Consider the following 27,277-nt stretch of genomic DNA (forward strand, 5'->3'; position numbering starts at 1 on the left):
TATTAAAAACATCCCCTACCTACCACAAAACAAAAACTCTTCTGGGAAGATGAATGTAGATGAGGTGGCAGTAACTGATGTGCCATTTAGATCACTCATATATCACTGGGATATCTTCAGATATTACCATCAAGAGATATCTAAGAATATAGATATAATACATAGTAACACCCCCAAACTAGTCAAATCCTTCTCCTAGTTTATATCCCTTCCAAAGATGTGTTTTGAAAAATCTGCCTTCCCAAAGAATATAGCTTTCTGGATTGCTCCTCTGTATATATCACTGCAACCTTTGTCCTCCCCTCTATCCCTTCCTCCTTTCTTTGCCTGTTAATGATTCACATTTATTGTGCCATGACCAAGCTCTGCCTAAATTTCTCTTCCTATCTCTCTATAGCTTTTTCTGGTTTGGGTTTGTTTTGGTTTTGGGGTGTATGTGTTTGTTTTGTTTGTTTATTTGTTGGTTTTGTTTGGGGTTGTGGAGTTTGTTGTTGTTGTTTTAATATAATCTGATGACTCCTTCTCCACTTGTATTCTGAATTAGGAGCTCAAACAAACAGGTAAGTCACCTACAAAGGATGTGATACTGAACACACCCAAAAAACCAGCAGTGTAAACCACTCCAGTTTTAGTCCTCAATACAGTGTTTGTTGAAAATGTATGGAACGGGTCTTCTGACTTCCTAATGAATGTGCCTGCTTTTACTGACTGCATCCATAACTCACTAGCATTGTTATCAGGAAAGAAGAGGCACTGTAATGAGACTGCATATATTTGTCAGTTCACTTCCTCCTCGTTTGAAATTATTTGCTAAAAAGAAGGTGCTAGCAGATGAAAAGAGTAAACAAACTCCATCCTTTTTCTTGTGGTACCTCAGTCCCATTTTTTTCTAAAGAGATCTATTCACTGTGTTTCTAAAATCTCTCTGCTATAAAGCTAAACAACCCCAAATTTCCTTTGGAAAAAAATATCCAAACTGTACTAACATACCTTTTAAAAAGAAAATAAATGTGCCCTGAGAGGAAGAAGTACTTTCCAGAACAAGTATATCTTTTGGTGGGTCTCGGTGAACTGCATAACTACATATTTTAGTGTTTGGAAAGAATTGTGACTACTGGAATGAGCTTTTAAAAAATCATCCCTGTGTGATTTGGTAAAATTGACACAGCAGAGCCATGCTGGCAGATCAGGGTTCATCCTCAGCTCCATTATGGAACAGTTTTGTGACCTTTAACTGAGGCACCTCATCCCCAAATGGATCTTTTCCACTTGCAGCTGGGCAGCGCTTCCTCGCAAGGGTGTTAAGAAAGAACTAAAGGCTTTGGGGTGAGCTGAAGACATTCCAGAGCTTCAGTTAAACTGTGTGTGAATCATAAGGGGCAGGTAAATCCTTCCGTTCATGTATTTACATACAAGGCTCTTGAAGACCTGAAATTGCTGGAAGACTGAGGGTGCCAGCTATAGAGCATTAGTCTGCTCGAGTGAGCGTTATGAGCAGTTTATCAATTCCCAGGGGACCAGGGCGAGCTGTTAACTCTGTGAAGGAGGTTTCTGGCTGGCTATTAAGCCTTGGGTTCTTTTCACACCTGCTCAAAGCCGTAGCGACACAGGATGGGTCTCTGGCTTGTGGAAGTCATGACAGAAGCACAGACCCCAGATGCCCTATGAAGACACGTGTGGGTAACTGCCTTCTGGGATCCTGAGGGGACGCCAGCGGTGTCCCTGCCCCGCCTTCTGTCAGGAACTCCCCAGAGACCTGGCCTTTCCTGCAGCAGCCTCGGTGCCAGCCGGGCCGAGCCGCCCGCCGAGGACCCAAGAGCCGCGCCAGGAACCCACACCTGCCCCGCGGGGCTGTCGCACCCCGCGCCCATCGCGCCCCGGCGGCCGCGGGGGGCGGTGGCGGGTCCCGCCCCCGGTGCGGTGACGCTGTCGCTGGTCCCGCCTCGCCCTCCCGCTCTATAAAAGCGCTGCCGGCGTCGTTCCCTTCTTCTCGCCCTGTCTCGTCGGTCGTTCGCCGCTCGCCGACCGCGCTCCCGCCTCCGCCCGCCGCTGCCGCAGCCCCCGGCCCGCTCCGGCTCTGTCTCTCTCCGCCTGTGCCCTCCAGTCCCAGCGCCGTGCTGCGCTTTCCCTGCCGGCCGCCCCCGCAGCCTATGGCCCTGGAAGGCGCCGCTGCCGCCGCCTGTATTTCTGCTGTAGGTTCCCACATCCCTCTTTAAAAATTCCGCCTAAAAAGAGAAGACGATTTACCAAATCTTTCGGGCCGTTATCTCACGTGAGTACCGGAGCGGGGGTCCCGGGGCTCTCGCCGGCCGCGGGGGAGGGGGCGGCGGCGACGCCCACCCTGAGCTTCGGAGCGGGCGGGGGCGTCCCTGGACACCGGCGACTGGGGGGAGCGACAGGGGCTTTCCCCTGCCTGCGACCTTGGGCTGGGGGCAGTGCAGGGAGGGAAGGGGAATGGTGGCCGTGGCGCCCGGGGAGGGCAGAGGGGCGCCCGGCGGGCAGCATTGCCGCCGCGGCGGTTCCTGGCGGGGAGGGCTGGGGCTGGGGCCGGTTCCTGCAGCTGCCCTTTTTCCGCCCGGCGGCGTGCGGCGAGACCGGCTGCGACCGGCGGCAGCAGATGGAGAGCGGCAGGATGAGTCAGAGCCGGAGCTCCCCCAGTCCCATGGAGCGCCGGGCGGTGCGGGGCCGCAGTGCGGGGTCCGAGCGGGCGGACAGCGGGACCCCCGCACCCCGGAGGGTGTCGTTGGCGGCGGGCGGAGGGTCAGCGGCCGGCGCGCTAACATGGCGGACAGCGCTGCGTGCGAGCGGCGCCGGGGTAGCAGCGGGGGCCGGGCACCGGGGCGAGCGCTGCGGCGGCGCCGCCGGCCCCCTTCTCCCGCAGCCCCCGGGACGCGGGAGGCCGGCGGAGCCGCCGGCTCCGCGGGCAGCGGGGGCTCGGCGGCCGCCCTAACATGGCGGATTCCTGCGGAGGGGGGCTGCGCGGTGTCTTCCCCCTCACAGTCGGGGCAGTACCCGCGGCGGTAGACCCGCGCCCGCCGGGTGCTGCTGCCGCTCGCAGGGCGCCCCTGCCTGGGACGGGGATCGAGGGGCGTCCTCGCCTGAACCCCTCAGGGAGGGGGCTGCCCGGTCCCCGGTGCCCTGTGGCAGCTGCTTGGGCTGGGAAGCGCAGGCTGCGGCCCGGGTGCCGGCGGGTCCCTTCCCCGCGGATGACCCGCACGCTGGAAGCTCCCCTGGGCCTGGGGAGAGCGGCCGTATGTGTGACGGGCTTCGGCGCTGCGCTGGGTGACGAGGGCATAGGCTGGAGAGGTGCTGGTGGCATGGCTGCGGCGTCTCCTCGCCTGCTTCTCAGGGGCCATGTTGTGCTTCTGTAAGCGAGATTATCCATCCGGGCTCCCGCTGCCGTCCTCCGCTTCCCCCCTCACCTGAGCTGCGCCTGCACGAGGCCTCACCTGTCCCCCTCGGCACTGGGGGACAAGGGGGCATGCCAAGGACCAAGGAGCTGCCAGGGCACCGCGCAAGTTGTAAGGGCATTGCACAAGTGACGCTTTCCGGGACAGACGCTGGGATGATGGGACAAGTCGCCTTCACGCAGAGTGTCTGTGGGGTCCCCCGGCATGTGAAAGTGGAGCCCTTCTCTCCAGTTAGCAGTCTCCTGCGTTTGCCAGGGGTGTTTGCTGGTCATCTCAAGGGCTTTCCCCCTTCCCTTGGTCAGTCTGTTAGTGTAGCAGTAGCAGGTTTGGTGCCGCCAGTCCGAGAGGTCTCTTAGTTGAGCCTCAACCTCCTTGGCTTGGCTGCCTCTGCCAGCACTTTGTTGTCCAGTTGGCCACTGCTGTACCAGTGGCTTTTGGAAAGTATGGAGAAGAGTCCAGTCATTGCTCAGCTGCTGGCTCTGTGTATATCTAGAGCGTGTGCACCGGGTAGTGGGGTATCCTGAGAATGTGTGTGTGCTTGCTGCAGTGCTGTTCCCTGCTTGGTAAGAGCTCAGAAGAGGTGTCCATAATTGGTTATAGTGGTGACAGATCAGCAGATGTGTATGTTCCTGGTGGTAGGGGAGCTGAAAGCACGGTGAGAGACTGGGGGACTCATGCATGTGTAAGGGGGATGGTGCAAGTGCTGGATCATGGGGCAGCTGGCGTGGCTGAGGAGAATGCTCTCTACTAAACAGCGCTGCAGGTCTTTTTCAGTCATCAGTCTAGGCTTATTCCAAGCCCAAGAAGATGTATATCTTTGCTGGAGGGAACCTGGTTGTGGTGAAGAGAAAAGAAAGTGAGCTTGAATCATCTTTCAAGCCTTTCTGAAGTGCATCTCCTGCAGTGCAAAATCCTGCACAGCTGACATATGCCTGTAGGCAGGAGAAGCGCTGCGTTTCAGACCTCTGCAGCCGTCTCTGGTGACTGAGCAGGATTTGGTTGTGTAGTCCCAGTGGGTTATAGCCACCCTAAATGAAAACACCATGTGAGGTCCAATAAAGCAACGTAGACCTGGCTACACACCTAGTCAGATGCGTGGCTGTGTGTCTTGCGTGGCAGTGGGTTGCAGGGGAGACATGTCCTACTTCTTCTGCCCTCGCTGGCTGCTGGATTTTTGTCTCGGAGAATATTGCACTTGCCCGCTATTCTTCCCTGGATAAACGTGGGAGGCAGTGGAGCTGGGGAAGAGGTGGGGGTTGTGAATAATGGTGATGGTAGGAGGGGTTTGTTCCAGTCTGGACTGGTCCAGTCTAGTTCTTTCCTTCCTGTCACCGTGTGAACAATGCTGCTGCTGCTGTGGCTGATGCTTGTGACAAGGCAGCCCCCTCCCCGTGTGCCTCGGGCTGTGGTGAGCTCCCTTCCCTGCCTGCTCTGCCTGCTGTGGGCTGAGACACCCCTGCAGCCAGCCAGCCTGCTGCCCCCCATCCCTCCTGCTGGGCTTTAAGCTCCAGGGAAAGGTTGTGAAATCACAGAAAAAAGGGGGGAGTGGGGGAGCTCTTGGAGGGGAAGGGTGTTGTTTGGTGGTGAACAGCAGTGGAAATGTTTCTCCTTTGGGGACAGTTTTACTGGAGGCAAGAGGCAGGCTTGCCTTTCAGCACTGCAGCCTGCCCCCGGGCCAGCAACCTGTGCCTCTCGCTGTTTGTTCCCTGTGCTGGAAGGCTGCTGCAGGTGTGTCATTGCAGCAATGCTGGGCTGTATGCTCTGGAAATGATTCCATCTCTCCAATTAAAGGAGAGACAGAGTGCTCTGGAAGAGAACTAAGACTGTCCCTTCCTGAAAGTGAGGCTTAATTGTGTGATGGGCTAATTTGAGTATAATGGTAAATTTCAGTTCTAAATAATGGTGATGTAGTGCAGGAGCAAGAGAGTGGTTGATGAGAATTCCTTGGGGACCTGTTCTTTCTTTCAGGACCTGCTCCCCACTGGGGATTGCCTAGCCACAATGTCCTGTCCCTGATCTGAAAAAGGCTTACTGTAACTCAAAAATACCTGGTTTGGTTTTTTTGTGGACCAGAGTAACTTTGTTGCCTCCAAGTCTGTCACTTGGTGTGAATGTGCAAGGTCATCATAATTCTAGATTTTTAGGATTTGGTTCATGGATATTTTAGCTCAGGCCACTAAAGGGTCTCTTTTTCAGAAATGGATGATCACTTTTTTTCAAAGAAAATGAATTGATGCCTGGTTTTGTAGACCGGTCAGCGTCAGATAAGGGGGGCTGAGTGGGCCTGTGAACTGGAAAAAGCCTGGCCCTAGCTGGCCTCTTGAATACTCAGGACTTGCTGTGGGGATGCAGTTGTTCTGGCAAAACTGTACACTGTGGACAATGGGGGGTGATTTATTTATTTTTTTTTCTCCTGTGTTTCCTTGGTTACTACTATTGTTGTTGCTTGAGGTGTAGTCGAACTTGAGGTGCTTGCTAGTAGAGTATACTAACAGATGATAGATAAATACATGCATGTAGGTGTCACTTGAGTATTAAAAGGCAGAGCTGCCTTGCTGATTATTCCTACAACTCAAAGCTCACTGCTTAGCAAAGAATGCTTTTATACCTACTTTAAGACCCTTAAGCAATGGATGCTTCATTGTTGCTGATGACATGCAATTCTTGTAAAGCTGGCTTTGTCCTTATGGGTTATGGACATCTAATACACTTCTGGTACTTAAAATGGTAGCCCTGCTCTGCCACAGTACAGCAAATTCCCTCTTTGTGCTTGTTAAAGCAGACTGAAATGACTGTGATTGGAAAGGCTCAAATTGCACTATTTTTCTCTGAATGTTTAGAATTGGCAAACCTGCACAAAAGAGAGCAGTCAGACTATTTTCTATATGTTTGTGTAGATCCTTTAGATAAGTAATTCTTATTTAAAAGAAATTCTGAAGGACAATTAGAACTCAGCAGAGCTCATAGTTGTCTGTTGCTGCAGAAAATGGTTGGTTTTCATTCCAGCTCCACAGGAGCTTTCACTGTACACTTTTCTCCTTGGGTCATGTGAGAATATTTATTGGAATAATACTGCAGGTGATATTTGGCTAAAGCATGGCTTCTTAAGTTTTGCACTGAAGGTCATGTGCTCTTCCTAGAAGCACCTGTGTTTAATGACTTGTTTGGCTTGGAAGGTAAACTTAATTCACAGTCATTGGAAAATTTATATAAAGTCTTCTGTATAATCAGAACAGCACTGGAAATAGTGGAGCTATTTAGTTAATTTTAAAAACTAGCAACACTTTCCTTTTGTAAAACTGTTGTGTGCATACTCAGAACTAAGTGTAGTAACATTAAGTAACCCTCGCTTTAGAAGAATAAAAGGCATATACATTAATTCTAGCTGGCAAAATTTCTTAATATCTCAATTAATTTTGAAGCATTGAGGTTTATTTTTAGTGATGTGTGCTACCAAATGCTAATTTATGTGGTAAAGCTGAAAGGACTGCTCTGTGGAGTTGCTCTGAAAGAGTTACCCTCAAGTTGCATTAATTCTGTTTGTTACTCAGTACTTTATAGAGTGTACTAGTTTAGTTTTCCAAGAGCAAGAATAAGTGGAAAAGTACACTTCAGCAGTTTGCTTAACTGATGCAGTTGAGAAGATGATCATTTAGGTCAGGTGATTCCCAGAAGTCAGGTTTTTATAGTCAGTCCAGGTAGTATTTAAATAATGAGATGAGGAAAAGTTTAGTTTTACAGTAGGTTGGTACATTCCATGTTTCATGCCATATACCACAGTGAATTTGTAGAAACTTTGTTGTATGTTGGGTTTGACCAGTTTGGTAGTGTATTTAATTCCATGAAAATTATCTTTCCTTTTAGGAGGAATAACTTCTCAACAGGGTTTATAAATGTTTCCTTTTTATGTTCATATTTGTGTGATTGCTTTATCTGAATTTGAATGAGCTAGCCTTGTACTTTAAAATGCTGCTTTGGTGTGGTGGGTAATAGCCTTTAAGGGCCAGCTGAAATGTTTCCTCATTCCTGAAGGCAAGCATAAGTTTCTTTCTTCTAATGGTCTCATTTCTGGATTAGTCTGTGTGGTGTTCAGTTTCACTATATAAAGCACTATTTTTCACCCACATGCTGTGTTCATTCACAGCAGAGGGAGAAAGAACGTTGCAAGGGAATTCTGAAATAGGAATGAAGTGGGGAGGGGAAGTATGCAGTGGTTACAGGGTTAAAAGCACTTCTGGGATAGTCCAGTATTAAGATGTACTACCCTATAGCAGGATCTCTTTGCCATTAATTTTGAAAATTTTCCAGTTCAGACTGTGAAAGATCAGTACAAACAAGCAGTTTCATGTGTTTTAGCAGGTCTTAGTACATCTGAGTTGTTGTGGCTCAGAGTTTACATTCACTCTTGAAAAATGTATGCTTGATGTGATTATAAACTTTCATGATGGGGTGTTGCAAGCCTTCTTAAAAGCACTGATAAGGCATTTGTTAAATGTCTTAAGATAAAGATTTTATTCTGTTCTGGCTGTGAAATTTATTTTTGTGTGCACTTTTTTTCCTACAGGGCAAAATCACTGATCAAGTTTACAACTATCCAGAGGGCTTAGGAGAAGTGCTTTATAGAGAACAGTTCGACTTCAACGCTGAGCCACCTTGGGAACCTAGCTGATGATAGTAGGGTTCCATCTCCTAACTTGTCCATGTAAGTCTCTCTTTGTCTGTATGCAGGGAGGATAAGCACTTCCAAAAATACAGCTTGTATTGGCTTTTTGGTAAGCAAGATAACTGTCTGAATGTAGATTATCGAAATTACACGGGGCTTTCATTTGGTGGGGGACTATAAATTTTATTAATCCAACACTTTTCTCAATATAATTATCTGATAAAGTTCTGAGAGACTTAACCATATGTGAGTAAACTAGGTGAATAGAGTTACTTTTCTGAATTTGGGCTGTTGGCCGCAGAAATTCTAAAATGAAGTGCTCTAAGTTCAGTCTCTCAGTGGTAATTCTGAAGTAAAGAATTGGACTGTATGACCGTTAACATCAAATTATGACTTGCTGAAGATGGTATGATTTCTCAGGGTAGTTTATACTGAAATAGTTAAATTTGCTCATGTAAACAGTAACTAATGCTGATCATGAAGGGTGTGCCTCCCCAAGTACTTATCTCTGTTATTTGCTAATTAGCATCCACTTTCACAAATAGTTGTAGTTGAGCTATAGTAGAATGTGTAAATTAGAGTTGGATGGAAATTGTGTACCGATTACAAATGCCTTTATATTTTGAAGTGGCAAATAGTTATTAAAGAAGAACCAGACCATGATAACTGAAAACAAATGAGTTACTTAGCTGATCTTAAGGAGCACGGAAGACTTTGGAATGTGTGTGGTTTTCATGTTCTGTTAAGTTAAAATAGCTTTATGTAGTTTTTAACAATAGTCTTAAATGCATTTGTAATATTTGAGTTAAGCTGACTTTACAGTATTTGTACAGTATTACTTTTTTCCTGTCTAGCTGAAGGCGTTTTCATTTGGCTTAGTACCCATAAATTATATAATACTTTTTAATGTAGAATTTGAGGATTGTTAAGTACATATTACTGGGCCAGGTACTTTTTTTACAGACCGCAAGGATTCTAAATGCCAGTTGTGTTAGTATGCCTCCTAATAAGGTACTTAATGTAGATAAACTTGCTCTTTGAAAAAAACCGCAGTAGCAGAGGTGCAGGATGAGCTTGGTTTATCATGACTTTTCGCTTTATCTCCAGAGGGTATATTCCTTTTGTTTGGAACTTACTGAATTAACTGCATATATCTGGTTGGTTTTAGTCAAATACTCTATTCAGGTGAATTCAGTTAACACTGAAAATTTTCTGAATGTCACTCTTAATTTTTAGGTGTGATTTTTATAAGCAAAATATTGAGAATTTTTTTTCTCCTGTTCAGCTTCTGAGTTTTGGCTCACTCTTTTATGTGGGTAGAACTCTTGCATGACATTTTGCACTTCAACAGGAATAAAGTAAAGTAGTTAGATAGGAAAGGCAGAAGAATTGTTAGAAAGGAGTGAATAAAGTTGAAAGTCTTAATGTACTGTAAATGCATTTTAACTTATAAAGCTATTCTGGAGGGAATTTTGTCCGTGACAGAAGTTTTTACTCTTGGAAGAGAAGCTGTTCTGATACTTTCATTGAGATATTCCTTCTCTAACTGGTAGTCATGTGCTGTGGCAAATAGTGCAAGGTATAGCTTGTCCTAGAACAGAAATGCCACTGGATTTGCAGTATTTGCAACTGAATGCTGAGATGATGTGTGTTAATTTTGAACTTGGATCTATTATGTGTTCAGTAATAATGTACTGTACACAAATATGAGTAGATCAGCATTGAGTGTAGTGGTGATGCAGGTAGCAGTAGCGTTTGCCAGGGAACCTGTACCTGTTTTGGTGTGCTGAAGCAGAGGTAATTGCCTCAAATACAGCTAAGATGCAAGTTAGCCATCTGATTGGTACTTCTGAGTCTTGCTCAAATTGCAAAGTGATTTAATGGGAGAAAGGTCAATTGAACTTTTAAATACAACTGTAATGTTATGTTCTGATGGAACTCAAATAAAAATCTTCTGTCTAAAGGTGTACTTACATTCCCATTAATCTTGCTTCCTTTTTATAATTTTCTCTATCCTGCTCTTGTCCTTGTATGACACTGGCTAAGGAAGAACTTGGGGTTTAGTTCTGTCTTGCTCTTCATGCACTGACTCCCTGAGCAGTCTAGCAACTGTGGCCTGAAGTCTTGCTCCTTTAAAAATCTGTTTTAGGTATTGCCACATCTGGTTTATCGGAAATGATGGGAATTAGCAATGGAAATCTGATCTATTAGCAAGCCAAGTGGAAGCAGTAGCTATCTGGACTGGCTAACCTTTAAAGCTCTCTTGACTTTGTTTAAATGGAGCTGGGTGGCAACTGGGGAACAGGAGAGCTGGGAGTTTAGAGTGTTAGGGTGCAGTGGGGGAGGCCAAATACTAATACTGACTAAGCAAGTAAGAGGAAAGTTTAGGGAAGTGACTGTACTGTTGTGAAAGAGAAGTGGTGTTCTGGTACACCATGGAAATGTATGTACAAGAGTACTCCTTTTTTGTAAGCTTTGTGAGCTTATTGGCTCTGAATAATGTTTTCAAACTTCAAGAATACAGAAGGTTCCTGAAAGCATGGTTCCTATAGAAGATATAGGATGGGGCATTATTTTTTAGTATCTACCCCCTTTGCTTGCTTACTTGAGCATAATTGCTCAGTTACGTTGCTTGTTTAACTGTGTGGAATGCTCCTGAGAGAATGGTAGGATGCAGCTAACCTAAACTGTGCAGGTACTCTATGACCCTCAGTGGATTTCTATGGAGAGGTAACTTGAGTGATGCAAAAAGACACCTGTTCCATCATTTCCATCAGTCTACTTCAGTGGCTTCATTCAGGTAACTGACTTATAGGGATGCAAGTTGGTGAAATGGCATCTTGGAATTTTTTTTGAAAAAGATGCTCCCATTATAAATAGGCATTTCCTGCACTGAGAACATAGGACTCATGTTTCTACTTTTCTAGTTTACCTGTTCTGTACTTAATTGCCAGTGTCAGTGACAAAATGCTGCTGCTTCTTTGATCTGCTACCCCTGAAGAACTGGTATTGTAATGAATGTGAGATTAATGTATTTTTACCTCTTTATGATTTTTACATCGGTATAATTGTTAATCTCGTGAATATTTATTTTGTTTAATAAGACACGGAGTTGAAAGGCATTACTGGGAGCCTGTTTGGGGTGCAGAGACTTTGTCATTTGCAGAGGAAATTTTTAATGAAAGAAACAAACCTAAGGGTGTTTGGGATTTTTTTTTTTTGTGGTTTTTAGGCCAAAGAGTATGTAGTTCTGACAATGTAAAGAAAAAAGGAAAATTGCATGTGTTATGTGTTATGGATGCTTGCATATGACAAGCATGTGTTTAGTCTATTTTCAGAGCATTTTCATTTTGTTTTATTCCAGATGTCTGCATTAATTGCAGTGTTTAAATATGTACACTTTTATCTTAAGAGTTCTTCATCTGGGAAGTCATTGTGTTAAACCATAAAGAGCCTGAGGATGTAACGCTTACTTCAAAGAAAGCAATTACATGCCTGTGTAGAAGTCTCATACCACTTGACAGCTTTTGTTTGCCTTAAAATATATGTCCTGGAGCACTGTGCAGACTAACATTTCAGGTGCGAAAATGGGTGGTGTTACCACACCAAGTCTGTCAAATAATGACTTGCAGCAAGTCAGCACTTCCAGCAAGGACTGAACTCTGTACTGTAATGATTTCTGACTCATCTTACAGACATAAAAAAAAGTCCTAAACCACCCTTTAGATTTCCCTCTGCAAATTTTATCATTGATTCTCCTCCCTCCCCTTCAGGAGGGGTGCCAGTCAGAACAGAATGAGATTGACAGCACAGTCCCAAATTGTGCTGTAAGGTATTAACCCCTTAAAAAAACATTTCTCAAATATCCACTCTTTTGTAGTGGTGCTGTAGCAGTGCTCCTAGGAATTTGTTTTTTCTTTGTACAATATTCTTCCTATCCTGTTCTCAACAAGACAATGTAATTTCTTCCCGAATGTGGAAATTGGATAGTAGTCATTAGGCTAATGTTAGCTTTTTTACTATATTAATTTTGCTAAATGGAAAAGCTTCTGTGTCTTGGATGTGCTTAGAAAAAGCAATTGCCATTTAGCAGCTTGGGAGAGGTTATACCAATTGTTGATGGTTTGTTGCAAGTTATTTCGTTAAATTTCTAGTAATATATATTCCTTTTGGTCCCTGCCTCTTGACCCTTAAGATGCTTTTGGATGAATGAACAGGAGGCAAGTCTGGTTTAGGAAATAATCTTCATCTAAACTGACTTGCTAGATAAGTGTTCTTTTTGGATTTGGTGAGTTAGTGATAAAGAGCCTCCTCTCCCTATGCTTTAGTTTAAACAATTCTCCCCGTCCTCACCACACAGTGTCCCCAAAAGTAAAAGGGCAGCTTTTGGAGGAGAGTATTCTTCTACACCATCTCTGTCTGAAAGCTATAGACACCACAGTCATTAACTATGAAAAAAAACTTTCTTTTAAGAATACTACACAGTTAGCTTAAATCCATTCCACTGTAACTCAGATGAACACCCAGAGGAAAAGCGTGCAGTTGCTTAGATTGAGCTGCTTCATTTGAAATACAAGGTACAAGCAATTAGCCTGCTGGGTGGATGGGTGTCTGGTGAACCTGAAAATCTATTCAGTGCTGTGATTGGTTCCAGTGGGTGTTCTGAGACCTTCCAGTAGGGTAGATCAGGATGGAAGGGACCCCTGTCTGCCTGTACACTTTAGAAAGTAGGGAGTGGCTTATAGCATTAAAAAAAAAAAATTAGCTGAGTAGCATCCTTGTATATACAGTAATTCCTTAAAATACTTTAATTTTGCTTGCAGGTTTTTTGACAGGTTTATACAGTGTATCGGGGAATTGAGAACTTATTAATAAGAGATCAGAAACACAGAAATTGTCCAACTTGAACAAACAATGAAAAGCTCAGATGTGAGGCTTCTCCCAGCCCAATGGCTTCTAACGTGCAAACAGTTACAGATACTTAGAATATGTGTTGGTCAGGTGTGAGTGGGGAGAGGAAAGAATCCTGTAGATTTAGATGCAGCATAAAACATATTTGAAAATTTTTCTTTAGCACTGCTCTGTGTCATGAAAGGATTAAAAAACTTGGGGGTTTTGAATGTTTGACAGATCCACTACTTTTGAATAACCTGCTGAAAATAGAAATCACCTCACTCTTGCATGTGTCCACCATGGTTGTGCTTATTCCTCTCCTTGGTATTACTATTTTTGCAAGAAGACAGTAAAAGAATTGTTGTTGTTGTTATTGTTCTTGTAGAAGGAAAGTTTAATGTGTTTATTACACAACCAACAAGTTCCTAAGGATGCATAAAGTGCTTTAAAGTGTCTTTAAGCATTAGACTGTTTAGGTCGTAATATAAAAAAAAAAGTAAAATAATTAAACTCTACTGTTAGGCTTTTTTCTTCTTTGTATCTTCATGATTTGAATATTCCAGAGCTCTACCAAATTATCAGTAAAATGCTGATGCCAGCCTTTCTTTCCTGGGGAAAAAAGTATCTAAACCTGTCTAAACCTATTTCTGAAAATCATGGATATTTTATGAACATGATTGCGGTGCTCATGTTTGTTTCACTGATTCTAAGTGAAACTTAGTTCACAAGCTTGTCTTTTGTTTGTTGGCCTTATTTTTAAGGAATTTGAGCTGTTACTCTCACACTGAGATATGACTGTCTAAAGAATTTTTTCTTGTTATTATAGTGTCTGCCACCTAGTCATTGTTTTTGTAACTGTAATTAAATCCTTACATCAATGTGGTAATTATCTTGTTCTTTTGTGATTGTTTTGGATCTCCAGGATTCACTTAAATAAGCATATGACTTATTATACCTGTGAGACAAGTATTTCTTACCCAGCATACTTTTCTTGATCATTCAGCTTCTGAGTAGAACTGAAGATTCTTGCTGCCACTAAATTCAATTCACCCGGCAGTAAATTCCTCACTTAAGAAACATAGGGGGCATGTTTGAGTTGTGCAGAAAGCACATAAAACCCTGATGGCTCCTTTCCCATTATTTGGTGTAATAAGAAGCAGGAGCAACTGCTGCTTAGTTATCTTAGTACTAGCTTGAGCAAAAGTAACTTTGTTCATATTGTTGACAACGTTAACCAAACTTAATGTTACAAATTGTGGATTTTTTTAACTGTCTGGAGGTGGTAGATGAAATATGAGACAGAATTAATACTGTGGCCTTGTGACCATTTGAAGCCAAAATTTTATTCTTAACTAATGAACTGCTTTTGACTTCCAGCTTTAATGTTTCTGGTTTCTATCAACACTTCTAATTAGAAAAATAATTCTGCTATTTTAAAGCCAAGCGCATGTGGCTTATCCTTGTCCCTGGCAAATGGAGGGTGAACAGAGTAAAAAAATATTTGGTTTTTTGTAGAGGGTGTTTGTGTTCCTGTTTGTAGGACATCAGATGTAGAAAACTCTAATTTTTAAATGGTGGCATAGTATGCTTTGTGCCTAGTTTTCCACTGACTTTTGTTTTCTTTGTACAGTTTGTTGCATAATTTAAGGACCCGGATATAAGGCTTGGAAGCCCATCCCTTGTGTTTCTTGGTTTATGACTGTCGGCTTTGTGGAATACGGCTGAGATGAAAGGATTTCTTGAGGATGCAAATTACTCCATTGGTCTGTTGGATGAAGGAGCAACTCTTGCAGATGTTATTGACAACTGTATTTATGAACATACTCATGTAAGTTGGCTTTCCAAATTTTCTGGTTCAGTTCCATAAGTCTTCAAAGTAGGTCAAGGCATTTAGGACTGATGAACTGACAGCAGCAGAGGAAGAGTCAGCTAAGCTTCACTCACCTTATAAAGTAGTTTGCTCTTCTAATTCTGCTTTTTTGCTGTTTGCTTGCTTTGGGCAGAATTCTGTTGGGGAAACTTGGGCAACAACTCCCTGAGCATGGCTAGCAGGAAAGTAATCTTGCTGATGTAATTAAATACGGGTTCCCATCTCTTTGTTTCAACAGCTTTTATAGCAATGGGTTTTAGACCAGGGATGTGAAATTGGGCAAGTGGATATATTGAGTTAGAACCCTTTTTGTTGTTTTTGTTCTTTCCCTGAAAATATGGCAAAGTTTAGACAAATATGTATGCTGAGCCGGTTTAAAGCCATGTTTAAAAGTTCTGTGGGCCATTGTGGTTTATAGTTATACATCTTCCCATTACCCTTCTCCCCATTGGAAACCTATTGGGTATGAGCACATTGTGAGGTGCTGCCTTTCAAGACAAACTAGTCTAAAAGCTAAGGTTTAGCAACCAACTGGAAAGAAACTTGAATAATTCTGTGATTACAATAATTCTATTGAATAAGGCTTCACTCATTTCTTAGGAGGCAGGAAGATGTAGCCTTTGTTTTGTAGATGAGGTTGTAGAAAGAGCAAGCTTTAAAAAAAGTTTCATTAAGCAAATACTGTATCCTTAGTATGCCATACCTAGAGTTGTTCACTTTTCCCTTGGTTTATCAGGACTAATGTTCAAGTGCAAGTGCTCAACTATAGTACAGCAGATAGCTAAATTCCATGGCCTTCTGAACTCAGGTGTAGGATTCCCAAATCCTGATTCCTAATATTCTTTTTCTGTCTAGCAAATAAATAGGTAAACTACTGGCAACATGTCATGTCTCCAACCACTGGCTGGCTCACAGAGGATAGCTGCCTCCTGCTGCTTTCATTTACTCCTTTAGCTCAAGGGGTAGAGGCCTGTGCCATGGATCTAAAGCTCCAGATCCCATTCCTGCTGGTGACCCGTACAGGGGGTCAGTATGCTTCCACCCGATGGAATTTCTATTTGTGTTTTTTAAACAGAAAAAGACTTTGTATACAATAAGCCACAACATACATAGTTTCATATCTGTGAAAGTCAAGTGCTAGAATTAACATTTGATGTACAGTCTTAATTCAGATCGATCATATATTTTGTAATGGTCCTTAATAGATATGCAGTAGGCCATTCATTTACAGGAATTTTACTGAGTGCACATTATAAACAAATATAGAGTAATCTGTTTGGATTTTGATCCACTATACACACATCATGACTTGATATTGAGAAAGACTGTGATATAAGAGGTGCACAAGGGGGACTTAACAGTTCCAGAAGAGTGTCTGTGCATTTTCTTAAAGATTATGTACTTGATTCTGCAACCTTTAGCACATGAGTTTAGTTCTTAAAATCCTGTTAAAACTAAATGTGGAGAACTAGATGTGGAGAACAGTCTCAAACTTGACTTCCTGAACTAAAATACTACCAAACAAATTTTCAGGAAAATGAGCTATTAGCTAGATGTAAAAATAATGTTAGTGCATTAGATTTTATTCCTTGTATAATAAGCTATAAATTATGTTGAGACTGTGGAAGCTTTTACTGCAGTGGATTTTTTCCCTCTAAATAGTTGCAGACTTCTGAAAATAAAAAGTTGGAAGAGATTTGTATTTTTAGATAAAATGAGCATTTGACATTTAAGTAGAATCTTTTATTCAGGAATCTCAGAATATTGTCTAAATAGCATTCATAATGTCTCTGAAGTGGTAGGTATTCCCTCTGATTTTTTTCTTTTTTTTTTTTTAAATAGTTCAAATTGCTAGGTGAAAGTAAAAACAAAAGCAACATTCAAGGTCAAATCTAAAAGTTAAGAGCAGGGTAAAAAGGTACATAATCCTTTATGACTTTGGGTTGTTTGTTTGGCAGCAAACCCACAATTTCAGACATTTTATTTTCCTATTCTTCCTTTTTCAGACTGGAAAAAAGGCATTTTATGTTGGTGATCTTGGAAAGCTTGTAAGGAATAACATACAATGGCAGAACGTGATGGCACCAATAAAACCATTTTATCCTGTAAGATGCAATTCTACTCCAGGTGTACTCGAAATTCTGGGAACCCTTGGCATTGGTTTTGCATGTTCCAGTAAAGTAAGTTTTTCTTACCTGTGTGCCTTATTTTCTTCCATATGCCTGCTGTTTTAAAATCATCTTTTTGGTGTGAAGTGCCATGATTATAAATAATAGAATTTGTGAACTCCTTTGTAACTGGCTGTTGAAAATCTATGCTTCTGCACTAGAAACAGTGGATAGTTTTTTCTTTGTGGGATAGTAGAGGACATCTAATAAAAATTGAGGAAAGATGATGCACTGGACTTTGTCAAGCTCTGGTATTCTCCTGTTTTTTCAGTCTGAAATGGCATTGGTACAAGACTTGGGCATTTCTCCTGAAAACATCATATATACAAATCCTTGCAAGCAAGCTTCTCAGCTCAAGTATGCAGCGAAAGCTGGGATAAACATCATGACTTGTGACAATGATATTGAGCTGAAGAAAATTTCACGTAATCATCCAAATGCCAAGTAAGTGTCAATTCTGGCTTTGCTTTTAATGTGGGAGAGACTTAATTTTGCCTGTATTCTGGGTTGTTTGATTTGCAAGCAAGTACATGGCTTCTTTAATATAAATCACTTGTATCTGGTTTTCTCCTCTCTTTGTCTCCTTTGAAGGTAGCTTTTTTGCAGCTTTCCCTACTGGGTCTCAACTTCCTCATATAATACTAAGGCCCTTGTTTTGGGAGAAATCTTGGGAGAAACTGATTTCATAGGGCAACCTTGATGTAAAGGTTTCAGTGATTAAAGTTTAGAAGTCTGGCATTTCATCATCTGCAAGTACATCTTCCTCCTGCTCTGTTGTGGCTTCACTGTTATTTTTCAAGAAGTTCTGTTTGGATAGTAGTGGCTCCAACTGAAGTCAGGGCTGAGACTATCAGCAAATGCCCATGTGCTCTGGATCCCATCTTGGGTTTGGGTACACTCTGCAAGTCTATTAAATACACCTGCAGGTATTTCTGCACCACTAAAGCAGTGAGAAATTTGACTCCAGTTCTATTTTCAGTAACTTCAGTATTAGCTCAGCTGTTTTCTGTAAAGAAGTGATCAAAGCTGATATTCTAGTTGTTAAATATGAGAATTTTATTGCTGCCAATGTGTCATGGTCTCTTGGACTGATAGGCGCTCCAGTCATTAAACATCACATCCCTCACATGAATATTTTGGCTATGGACCATACCTTTAAGTAATTTGGGGTCAGAGCCCAAGTGAATGTTACAGTCCTTTCCAGTGATTAATGGGGTATAGCTTCCCACAAATATCATTGGAGAAACTGAATTCCTGACATCCTTTACAAAGCCCTTGGTTCTAAACAGTCATTATTAAACTGTTATGTCTTCTCCCAAAACTGAGACCATAGTTGTAGAATTGGGAAGATTCTACTAAATTCAGAATCTGAAGACTCTGGTCATCTCACTAGTTGTTTTTCTAGGGGGGTTGGAGTGGGTTTTTGGAGCAGGGGGGAGGGAGGACAGGGTTTTTATTTGAGGGAGTTTCAGTTGTTCAAGGCTACCTCAAGATTTAATATTGTTGTTAATATTGCTATTGCTAGTGATTACACTTAAACCTCATGGAAGCCTGTCAGTGCTTTGCATACTGGAGAGGACTTGCTGTGCAAAGAATGTTAAATGTATGATAAATATTTTTTTCTGTAAAGTGCTGGCCTTGGCATACTTAGTGCATTTGAAAGCCTTGGCAATGCTAAAGCTGACTCTTACATTGTTAGTGCTTTACCAGTTATTCACTGGTGCGTTTAGTGTTTTGTTAGTTTTCATGTTGATTTATTTCCATGATTCTAACAGCTGACTTCAGACAACGTTGTCTGTGGTAACATCCACAGCAAGAGAAGTTAGGATACCTACTTTTCTTGAGCCATAGCAACTGTAAAATGGGGAGGCAGAACAGAGAAGTTTCATAAGCTACAGAAAAACAACGAACTCTTTACTTCTTTTCAAGGAACCTGTAGTCTAATACTTGCAAAAATTCCCATTTAACAAGGACAAGAAGCTCAATTTCTACAAAAGAACTGCAATTTGCTGTCATAAATTTCCTAGAGGTCTGATTTCTCACTGGACAGAAGTGCTTTTTTCTCATTTTATTAGAGTTACCTTATTCAGGTCATTTTAATGTTGATGCTGAAGTGACAATGAGGTTTCTTTCTCTTCCTTGGCATAGTTCAAGAAGTCAAAGCCACTGTTTAGCCTTGTTCTTCCTGTGTGTGGTTCTTAGAGCTGAATTATGCTTGCAATAGATGAAGCCAATACGCTTTGGCTGAGGAAAGATGTGATTCTCCTTCTCACTTTCTTAAAATCTGTAACTTTGCACTAAACTTGGTAATGGGTGGGTCTTCTTTTGTAACTGATGTTTCTGCCTTTCGAAGTCTTAGTCACTGGAATGATTGCAATTTTTTTTTAAAGAAAGAAGAGATGTCAGAATGGAGTGCTTAGCATTGCATTTCTTTATACCTTTAGGTTTTTCCAGGCAAAGTTTAACTGATAAGGTTCTTACTGTCCTAAGAGCTTCAGTAGAGGGAAGGCTGATAAAAGAAAATGCTTCCTTAAAAATAAAAAAACCCAAACCCTAAACATATCACCCTCTAGCCCTGCTCTGACTGGCTGAAACCCAGGAAGAAGAATCTTACTAGATTTCTAGAAGTCAGAATTACATTTTTTTTCAGTGGTTTGCACTAAAAAAGTATCTTGATTCACTTATAGTGCTGCCATAACCATTAATCAATGAAATTTAACATTGGATGTCTTTTTAAAAAGGGATTTTGAGTAATCTTAATGTGAGGTTATAAACCATAGTATTATGGACTTGACTTTTTTTTTTTTTTTTTTTACATTTCAAGAAGTTAAACTCTTTAACTTGAGTTGTCTGTGCTAGTGGAGAAGTAGGAAATGAAAGGCTAGTCACAGTTTCCCAAGATGAAATGGTATAAATTAAAATTAACAAGGATTGCTGGTGTGAGAATTTAGGATTTTGTTGCTGTTTACAAAATGCATTTTAAACACCTTATAAGACATTTGGAAAGTACTTGCAGAAGTCATGGGTAGCTGTTAGGCCAACATGTGTTTTGCAATGGCTAGGCTGAGTTCTGTTTGAATGTCTTAAAAAGAGCTATTTCACTTTGGCTGCAGAGCTTCTGCTGCTTGTTTGTGCTCCCCCCCTGGTTAACTGCTCTGTGCAGTCTGTCATGTGTGCACGTATGTTGTGACAACTTCACTCTACTGCATGACTAACTAATTGATCTGTTGGGGGTGTGGGGGTGACTGCCTTAGTGGACAGCGGTTTGAATTGGTGAGTTTTGGGGGTATACCTCTAGAGGTTTTGATGCAGACATGGCTTTGCCACTCAAGAGTTAATTTAACATAGAAAACTGTCAATGCTGGCACTGCAGTTTGCCAGACATACCCAGGATGAGGCTTTCACTGGAGGAAGGAGGATGTCTCACTGCATAAGAATGTAAGAGATGGTACTTTCTTCCTCTCTGCTCCACAGTGTCCTGGAAGAAGGGGCAGGGAATGGACTGACATCCCTACCCCATCCCCAGTCCATGTGCTCAGTCAGAAGAGGAGGTGGAGGGATATGGCTGGGGTGTGCTTTCAATGTGTCAGCCTGGTGTTCTCCAGATGCTGAATTAAACTAAATCTGATACGTGGCTGACCTAAGGGTAATCTCCACATTCTCCTCTTGGCTAGGAAGGAGGTCAGAGATGGGAAAAAAATCATATTACAGTCTTACTGGTTTTATGAGGAGCTATACTTTATTAGAAGGTAACATTCTCTTTTATTACAGCACTCAACAGACTCTTGCTGCTACTAGAGTCTTAATTGCTGCATTTCGAAATCCCTTGTCCTTTTTGGCTCCATGTTTTAGCCCCTAATTGCTAGTTTTTTCTCTGTACAGGATTGTTTTTATTAGGTTTCCTTGATTCATCCATCGATGGAGCTGGAGTATTGACAACATAATCAACACACTTCTGACAGTCTTCAGGCTTCACATGTGCTGATGATGTAAACCAACTGCCCCAATCATCTTCCCCTTCTCTTAGGCTCTTACTGCACATTGCCACAGAAGACATTACTGCTGATGAGGAGATGAATATGAAGTTTGGCACCACCCTGAAGAACTGCAGGCACCTCATGGAATGTGCTAAGGAGCTGGGAGTCCAAATAATTGGTGTCAAGTGAGTAACTTCTTTGTTCTCTGCTGGCTGAGCAGATGTTTGTACAATGTACTCAAGATGTAGAATAGAAAATAATTTTTTCCCTCTTTGACACTGTTTTCCAGGGTTAAAAATAAAAGGCAACAAAACCCCCAAACAACAACAAATTAACTCTGAATCATGAATTTTTGCTTGCAAGCAAAGTGCTAATATAAAAGCAAAAACTAGTATTAAACAAAGTAACTTTTACAGACATCAAAGCAATTTTAAATGGCGCATCAGAAATCCTCTGTCAGCATGAAAACTAAGTTTAGAAGCCTCTCCTATTCTCTGACTGTACTCTTGAATTTCTGTGGTAACTTGATTTGTATTTTTCCAGCAGTAAACAGCATATCGGATAAGAGCTAGTATAGCATGGAATAGGTTGGACAGAGTTTGAACAAGATCAACATGGAGTTGGATTTTCTAAGAGTTAGGGTCCTCTGTCACTCTGATCATATCAAGGCAAAATACCTAAGTTTTTGACTTGCTTGTGGCAGGAATTAATCCTACTGTTCCGAGATCTTTCAAATGATCTGTGATATTTTAGTTGGAATTTTGACAGATATTTTATTATATGGAAGAAAAATACATGCATTGTTCTGTCTGCCCTCAGCTACTAATGTATCAAATACTCATGAATGTTTTAGGAAAGCAACCAAATGAATAAAATGGGGTGGGTCATTGAGACAGTAAAAAAAGAAAATTTAAGCCAGATCATGATGACTTAAACCACAGTTGTTTTGATGTATATCTGCTTGAAATTGATGTTAAAGCATAAACATACTATAATCATTACAAATGACAAATGTAAACTAAAATATTAGAGGATACTACTGAGAAAATGTGCCGCCTCTTATAATGCCTTAACCAACTTAACAAAAATCATATGGCTCTTGTGGGTTATTTTTATTTTAAAGAAATGTGGATTCATGCAAATAAGTTTGAAAACAGACCTTTGCCTTAAAAATGGTATTCCTTAGAGAAGTAGACTTGGAGTAGTGAGCATTGTGGTACAGGTGGATGTGTTTGTGGTCTGTCAAGAACCAGTTAGCCATGTTCCTCTTGAGGCAGCTCATGGGGCATGTTGGCACTAGTTTTAGAATCTCAGTGACTAACTACGTATGGCAGTACTTAAACCTTTTGGGCATGGAACCAGAGGGGATTCAGGAGCTTGTGGGAGGCATCAGGACTTCTCTGCAGCATTGGCACCCACTGAAGAACAAGTTTTAGCCACTTTGATAGTGAAGACTGAAAAGTTCAGTAAATGTTGTTTCCTGAAGATGAGAATATTGTGGGACATTCTTATACATTAAGAGCGAGACAGGTCTCAAGTAGAAATCCAGTGGAATAGAAGGCAATAGTTCCTGAGCTTATTCTTTGCACAATTGCTCTATTACCATGCAAGCTTATTTTGAGCCACTTGGGAATCAGTTGCTTCCATTGCTGTTTTACATGGTGAGACAATTTGGTCTGAAAGATATATGGTTCAGTGTATTAATTGTGTTTTTATTTCTTTCAGATTTCATGTTTCAGGCTCTTGCAAGGATCTGCAAACGTACATTCATGCTATATCTGATGCCCGGTGTGTGTTTGACATGGCTGTAAGTAGATCTATACACACATGCAATTGCTACAGTAGAAGATCCCTTCTAATCATATTAGGAAGCCAACTATATTGTTTCCAAAATAAATCCATAGTAGGAGATGGAACTTGTAGTAAGGGACCAAATATTCCATTGTGAGATGTGGTAAAGGTAAAACAAATTTTATGTACTAATTGTGGACAAAGGTTAAGGAATACTTCCCACTGACAGGCAGTAGCCTTGTGTGCTGTTTTCAAATAAAAAATTAGTTTCCTAGTTTTAGTAAAGGCTTCTTAACATTCAAATCTGTCCTGCAAATATGTAGCTGACATTTTTGTTAGGCTAAAATATTGAACAATTGTATGCTGGCATTTATTGTGGTATGAGAAGCTTGTAAACTAAACAGAGAAGACTGGGAGTCTTTTTACTCTTATTACTGCAGTTAGTGCATTAGCTGTGGCTGGTAATGCACAGATGGGGCAATAAAATTGAGGATCTTGCTGATCTTTGTGCAAATTCACAGATTACGTGACAAGACTGCTACACTGAATTCCTAAAACAGTCTTTTGTCAGAATGCACCACCCTGTTCAGCAAATACTGTCTGAATATAACAAAAGCCACAAGATGGGAGTTGATGTTGCTGTTGGACTTGCAGAGAATTTTGTAACCAGCCACTCTTGACATCCCAATGCTGTTGCTATGAGATTTAATGGAGCTGTACTATGCCCTTATTCTCTCACAACATACTCTGCTAAATATGTTCAAAAGTATAAATACATAGAAAACAACCACAGTAAGGAGCAACAAATATTTTTGCAGTTAGTTCTTCGTGTACTTATATTCTGCTTATGCATTTTAGGAAGAATTTGGCTTTAAGATGAACATGTTGGATATTGGTGGGGGCTTCACAGGCTCAGAACTTCAGCTGGAAGAGGTATGCAATATTTTGGAAGTTGAAACTCTTAATTTTGAAGAAGTGTTTACCTTCAAACTGCAACTAACATTGATAGCTGAAACCTAATCTAAATTCCATGTTAGACTGTAATTCATAGGATCCAAATAGTTGGGTTTGTATTCTTTATCATGGATAGTGTAATCAGTTCTCGGAGGTGATTATTTCTTTTAATCCTGTTCACACTGGGTTAATGCTGATTTAGGCATGTTACAGATTAAGTTACTATCTAAAGCAACCTTAGCAGTAGTAATTCAAGTTTTTTGGCAGCTGACTGTGGTTGTCCAACTGATGACTGTTGCATGGTTTGGACCAGGGTAGCTTAGCATGCTTTGGATCATAAACCCTGTTTCTATTGGATGAAAACTTCTGATATTTTGCTTTAGAACTGAAGGCTAAAGGTCTTGGGTTTGTCTTTGCTTTGGCTAGCCTCTGATTTGGCCTAAATGCCCTCTTTAGTATGCAATGGCACATAAAACAGGACAACCTGTTTTCACTGCTATGTTGTCTTAGAGACAAACTCCTTGAAGGCAGGACAATGGAAGTGATGCAGTGAGAAGTTACTAACAGCAAACAGGGCCTTTCTTTCTTAGTTGTCACAGTTCTGTTCCTTGTCTAAAATACCTGCTATTTTCCAATATGTGGCTTAAGATATGAGCATCAGTATTAGATAATGAATTCTGTTTCTAATGTGACACTATTCAGAACTGATCATGGAAAGACCCTTTCCTTGTTCTGGGTTCATATGTAATTTTACATTATCTGTTGTACAGATGTTGAAATTACTGCTGCAGTCTTGAGTGTACCACAGCTTGAGCTTTGGTGGGGAGGAGGGACTGTCAGACTCAGACTCATGGCACTCAATCTTCAGCATTTAGCAGAATGACCAGTTTTCTTAAATCTTTTTCATATATTGTGAACCTCCAGTAAAGACAGTTCTCAGAGAATAGAGGACCAGAGTAACCATTTGGTGTGCTGACTGGAACTGACAGTTGCTGACTGAAAGTGGTTGTGTATCTGATATATCCATCAGCTGAGTTCATTGGTCTTACCTCTGACTTCAATTTCCTAGGTGAATCATGTCATCAGGCCATTGCTGGATGTCTACTTTCCTAAGGAGTCTGGTGTTAATGTGATTGCAGAGCCTGGATGTTACTATGTTTCATCTGCATTTACGCTGGCAGTGAACATCATTGCAAAGAAGACTGTTGAGTATGATAAACTTCTTCCTTCTGGAGGTAAGGGTTGGATTTATAGTGTCTGTTATGAATCAGTACATGTAACTGCCCACTACTAGTTGGGATGGACTAGTTTGTCTCAGCATATATTTAATGCATTCCTTTATCCTTCTGCCTTCCAGGTTCTGACCATATGTTATCTGTGTATATCACTGTTACTTTTATGTGGTGGTACTTGTATTCTTACTGGGTTTGGCTTCTCAGTGGTTAAACCTCTATTGGGTGCTTCACAGGTGGTGTGTTAGAAGGTTGTGTATTAGAAGAACGTAAGAAAACCCATGTCACCGAGCAAGCTGCTTCTCTAGGCTTGTATTCTTAGCAGTGATTATTACTGAAAGTATTAATTTTATTAAGCCTCACATTTAAAGTTATAACTGAATTTATAATCTAGTCTCATACAGATTATTATACTTGTAATTCTCCCATTCCAGTGTATATGGAACCCCTTGTCAGGAAAAAGCAGCTGACTTAAGTTAGATTGCAAAAGGACTACTTATGCATGCAAGACAACTTCTTTTTTTACTTCCAGTGGAGCAAACCAGGAATGATGATGAACCAGTATTTACATATTACATAAATGATGGTGTTTATGGTTCTTTTGCGAGTAAATTGTCTGAGAAACTGAATACTATCCCAGAGGTTCACAAGGTGAGTCTTTCCATATTCTTCAGAGTCCTTATCCTTGTCTATTTAATATATATGTAAAACTTTGTACATATATAATTACATATTACTTACTAAATTATCCTTCTCTATATTTGAAGATTTTCTTATTTAATAAACTGAAGCCTGACTTAACTTGATCATTTCCATACAGAAATACAAGGACGATGAGCCTCTCTTTGCAAGCAGCCTTTGGGGTCCATCCTGTGATGAGCTTGATCAAATTGTGGAAAACTGTCTTCTTCCTGAGTTGAGCGTTGGAGATTGGCTGATCTTCGATAATATGGGTTCTGGTACCTTAGGTGAACAGTCTGCCTTTAACGACTATCAGAGGCCACTGATTTACTACATGATGTCTTTCAGTGACTGGTAAGAAAACTGTCTTGGTAGTGCCGAGATTGCTTTTTCTTCCTTCAGGAGTGTATACTTACAGCCAAATATAAATTCTATTCAATGGCAAATGTAGGAAAATGCAAGAATGTGCCTTTTTAGTTTGTGGATTTTTTTGTCTCTATTTTCTGACTTTCCTAAGACCAAACTGAGAGCTGTGATAAAACCTACTTTGCTTTAAGGATTACAAAGGAAAGCGAAATACCTAATCTCTCCTGTGAGTTCAGTGGTAGCTGTAAAGCCTTTTCCTGTTTGACATAAACCTTTGAGCTTTCCTAGCACCAGTAACTGCAGCTTGTGTGTGATATTGGCACCATCGCTGCAGGCAGAAAGGGCAGTAATGCTGTTGTGGTGATGGTGAGTTTGGTAGCCTGTTTCTGTGCTGAGGTAGGAAGGAACCTGTGCTGTGCCCGTGGAGGGTGGGGGCATTTCCGTGTCTGCCAAGCACTGGCACAGCTGGTCTCCCTCCTGCCAAGGCTCAGGCCAAGCTGTGCAGGGGCACTTGGCTTCAAGTGCTGTATTGAGGCTGGTTTCTGATGTGAAGTTGTACCTGAGAATGTTATTACAACTCTCAACCTTCTCTGCTGCAGGGATGAGATGCAAGACGCTGGAATTGCTTCAGACACATTGATGAAGAATTTCTTCTTTGTGCCTTCTTGCATTCAGCTGAGCCCGGAAGACCGCTTTTCCACTGCAGCTTAAACAGGCATTAACGCTTCATTTAGACCTGCAGTTGCAAGTCTGTAGTTTGTCTGGTCAACATTCCAGTGTGGAAGAAATGGAACAATCTTGAATTCAATTCATTCTCTTCAAAACTTGAAAAAATAGTAATAGCTAATGGGGACCAGGCAAAACAAGCTACAGCTACAATTCAGTGGGGGGTGGGAGGGTTAGATAATGGCGTCCAAATTTAAAATCAAGTTCATTCAACCCCTGAGCGTTAAATATGCAACAAAATGGATGACTTAGTGGAGATGGAAACCCATCACTTGGGTTCTTCAACAGTTTACATACAAGTACACAGTTTTTATACTAAGGATTCCTGTTAGAAAAGTCTTGTAAAGTTATTGTCTTTCGCCCAGATATATCAAATGTCAGTGGGAGACCAGTGTGACTTCATTAGATGTTTTAGTGTATTTAGAATGTGTAAATTTGTGCTTTGAACTGTAGTTAAATAAATGTAAAATTGCATCATAGTATTTGTTGTATTTGACCCTTGATGTATCCCTTGTATGATTGCAATAAAACTTTGTGTAGATTTTA

At 41.4% G+C, this 27,277-nt stretch overlaps 1 protein-coding gene across 2 annotated transcripts; it reads left to right on the forward strand.

Annotated features, from left to right (window-relative positions):
- The first annotated feature begins 1,975 nt into the window (after positions 1–1,975).
- Positions 1,976–27,277, forward strand: AZIN1 (antizyme inhibitor 1). 2 transcript variants are annotated; one of them, XM_032682193.1, is made up of 13 exons: positions 2,049–2,272; positions 7,975–8,112; positions 14,597–14,794; positions 15,692–15,862; positions 16,843–17,016; positions 17,276–17,448; positions 21,032–21,166; positions 22,707–22,788; positions 23,631–23,705; positions 24,796–24,961; positions 25,491–25,609; positions 25,779–25,993; positions 26,605–27,277. In XM_032682193.1, the coding sequence occupies exons 5-13, from the start codon at positions 16,915–16,917 to the stop codon at positions 26,714–26,716; spliced, it is 1,179 nt and encodes a 392-aa protein (XP_032538084.1). In that variant the 5' UTR covers positions 2,049–2,272; positions 7,975–8,112; positions 14,597–14,794; positions 15,692–15,862; positions 16,843–16,914; the 3' UTR covers positions 26,717–27,277. The 2 variants fall into 2 exon arrangements, with proteins under 2 accessions (XP_032538077.1, XP_032538084.1); XM_032682186.1 differs by lacking the exon at positions 15,692–15,862 and having other exon boundaries at positions 1,976–2,272.

Source organism: Chiroxiphia lanceolata, chromosome 1, assembly GCF_009829145.1.
Source record: "Chiroxiphia lanceolata isolate bChiLan1 chromosome 1, bChiLan1.pri, whole genome shotgun sequence".
NCBI classification, from domain to species: domain Eukaryota; kingdom Metazoa; phylum Chordata; class Aves; order Passeriformes; family Pipridae; genus Chiroxiphia; species Chiroxiphia lanceolata.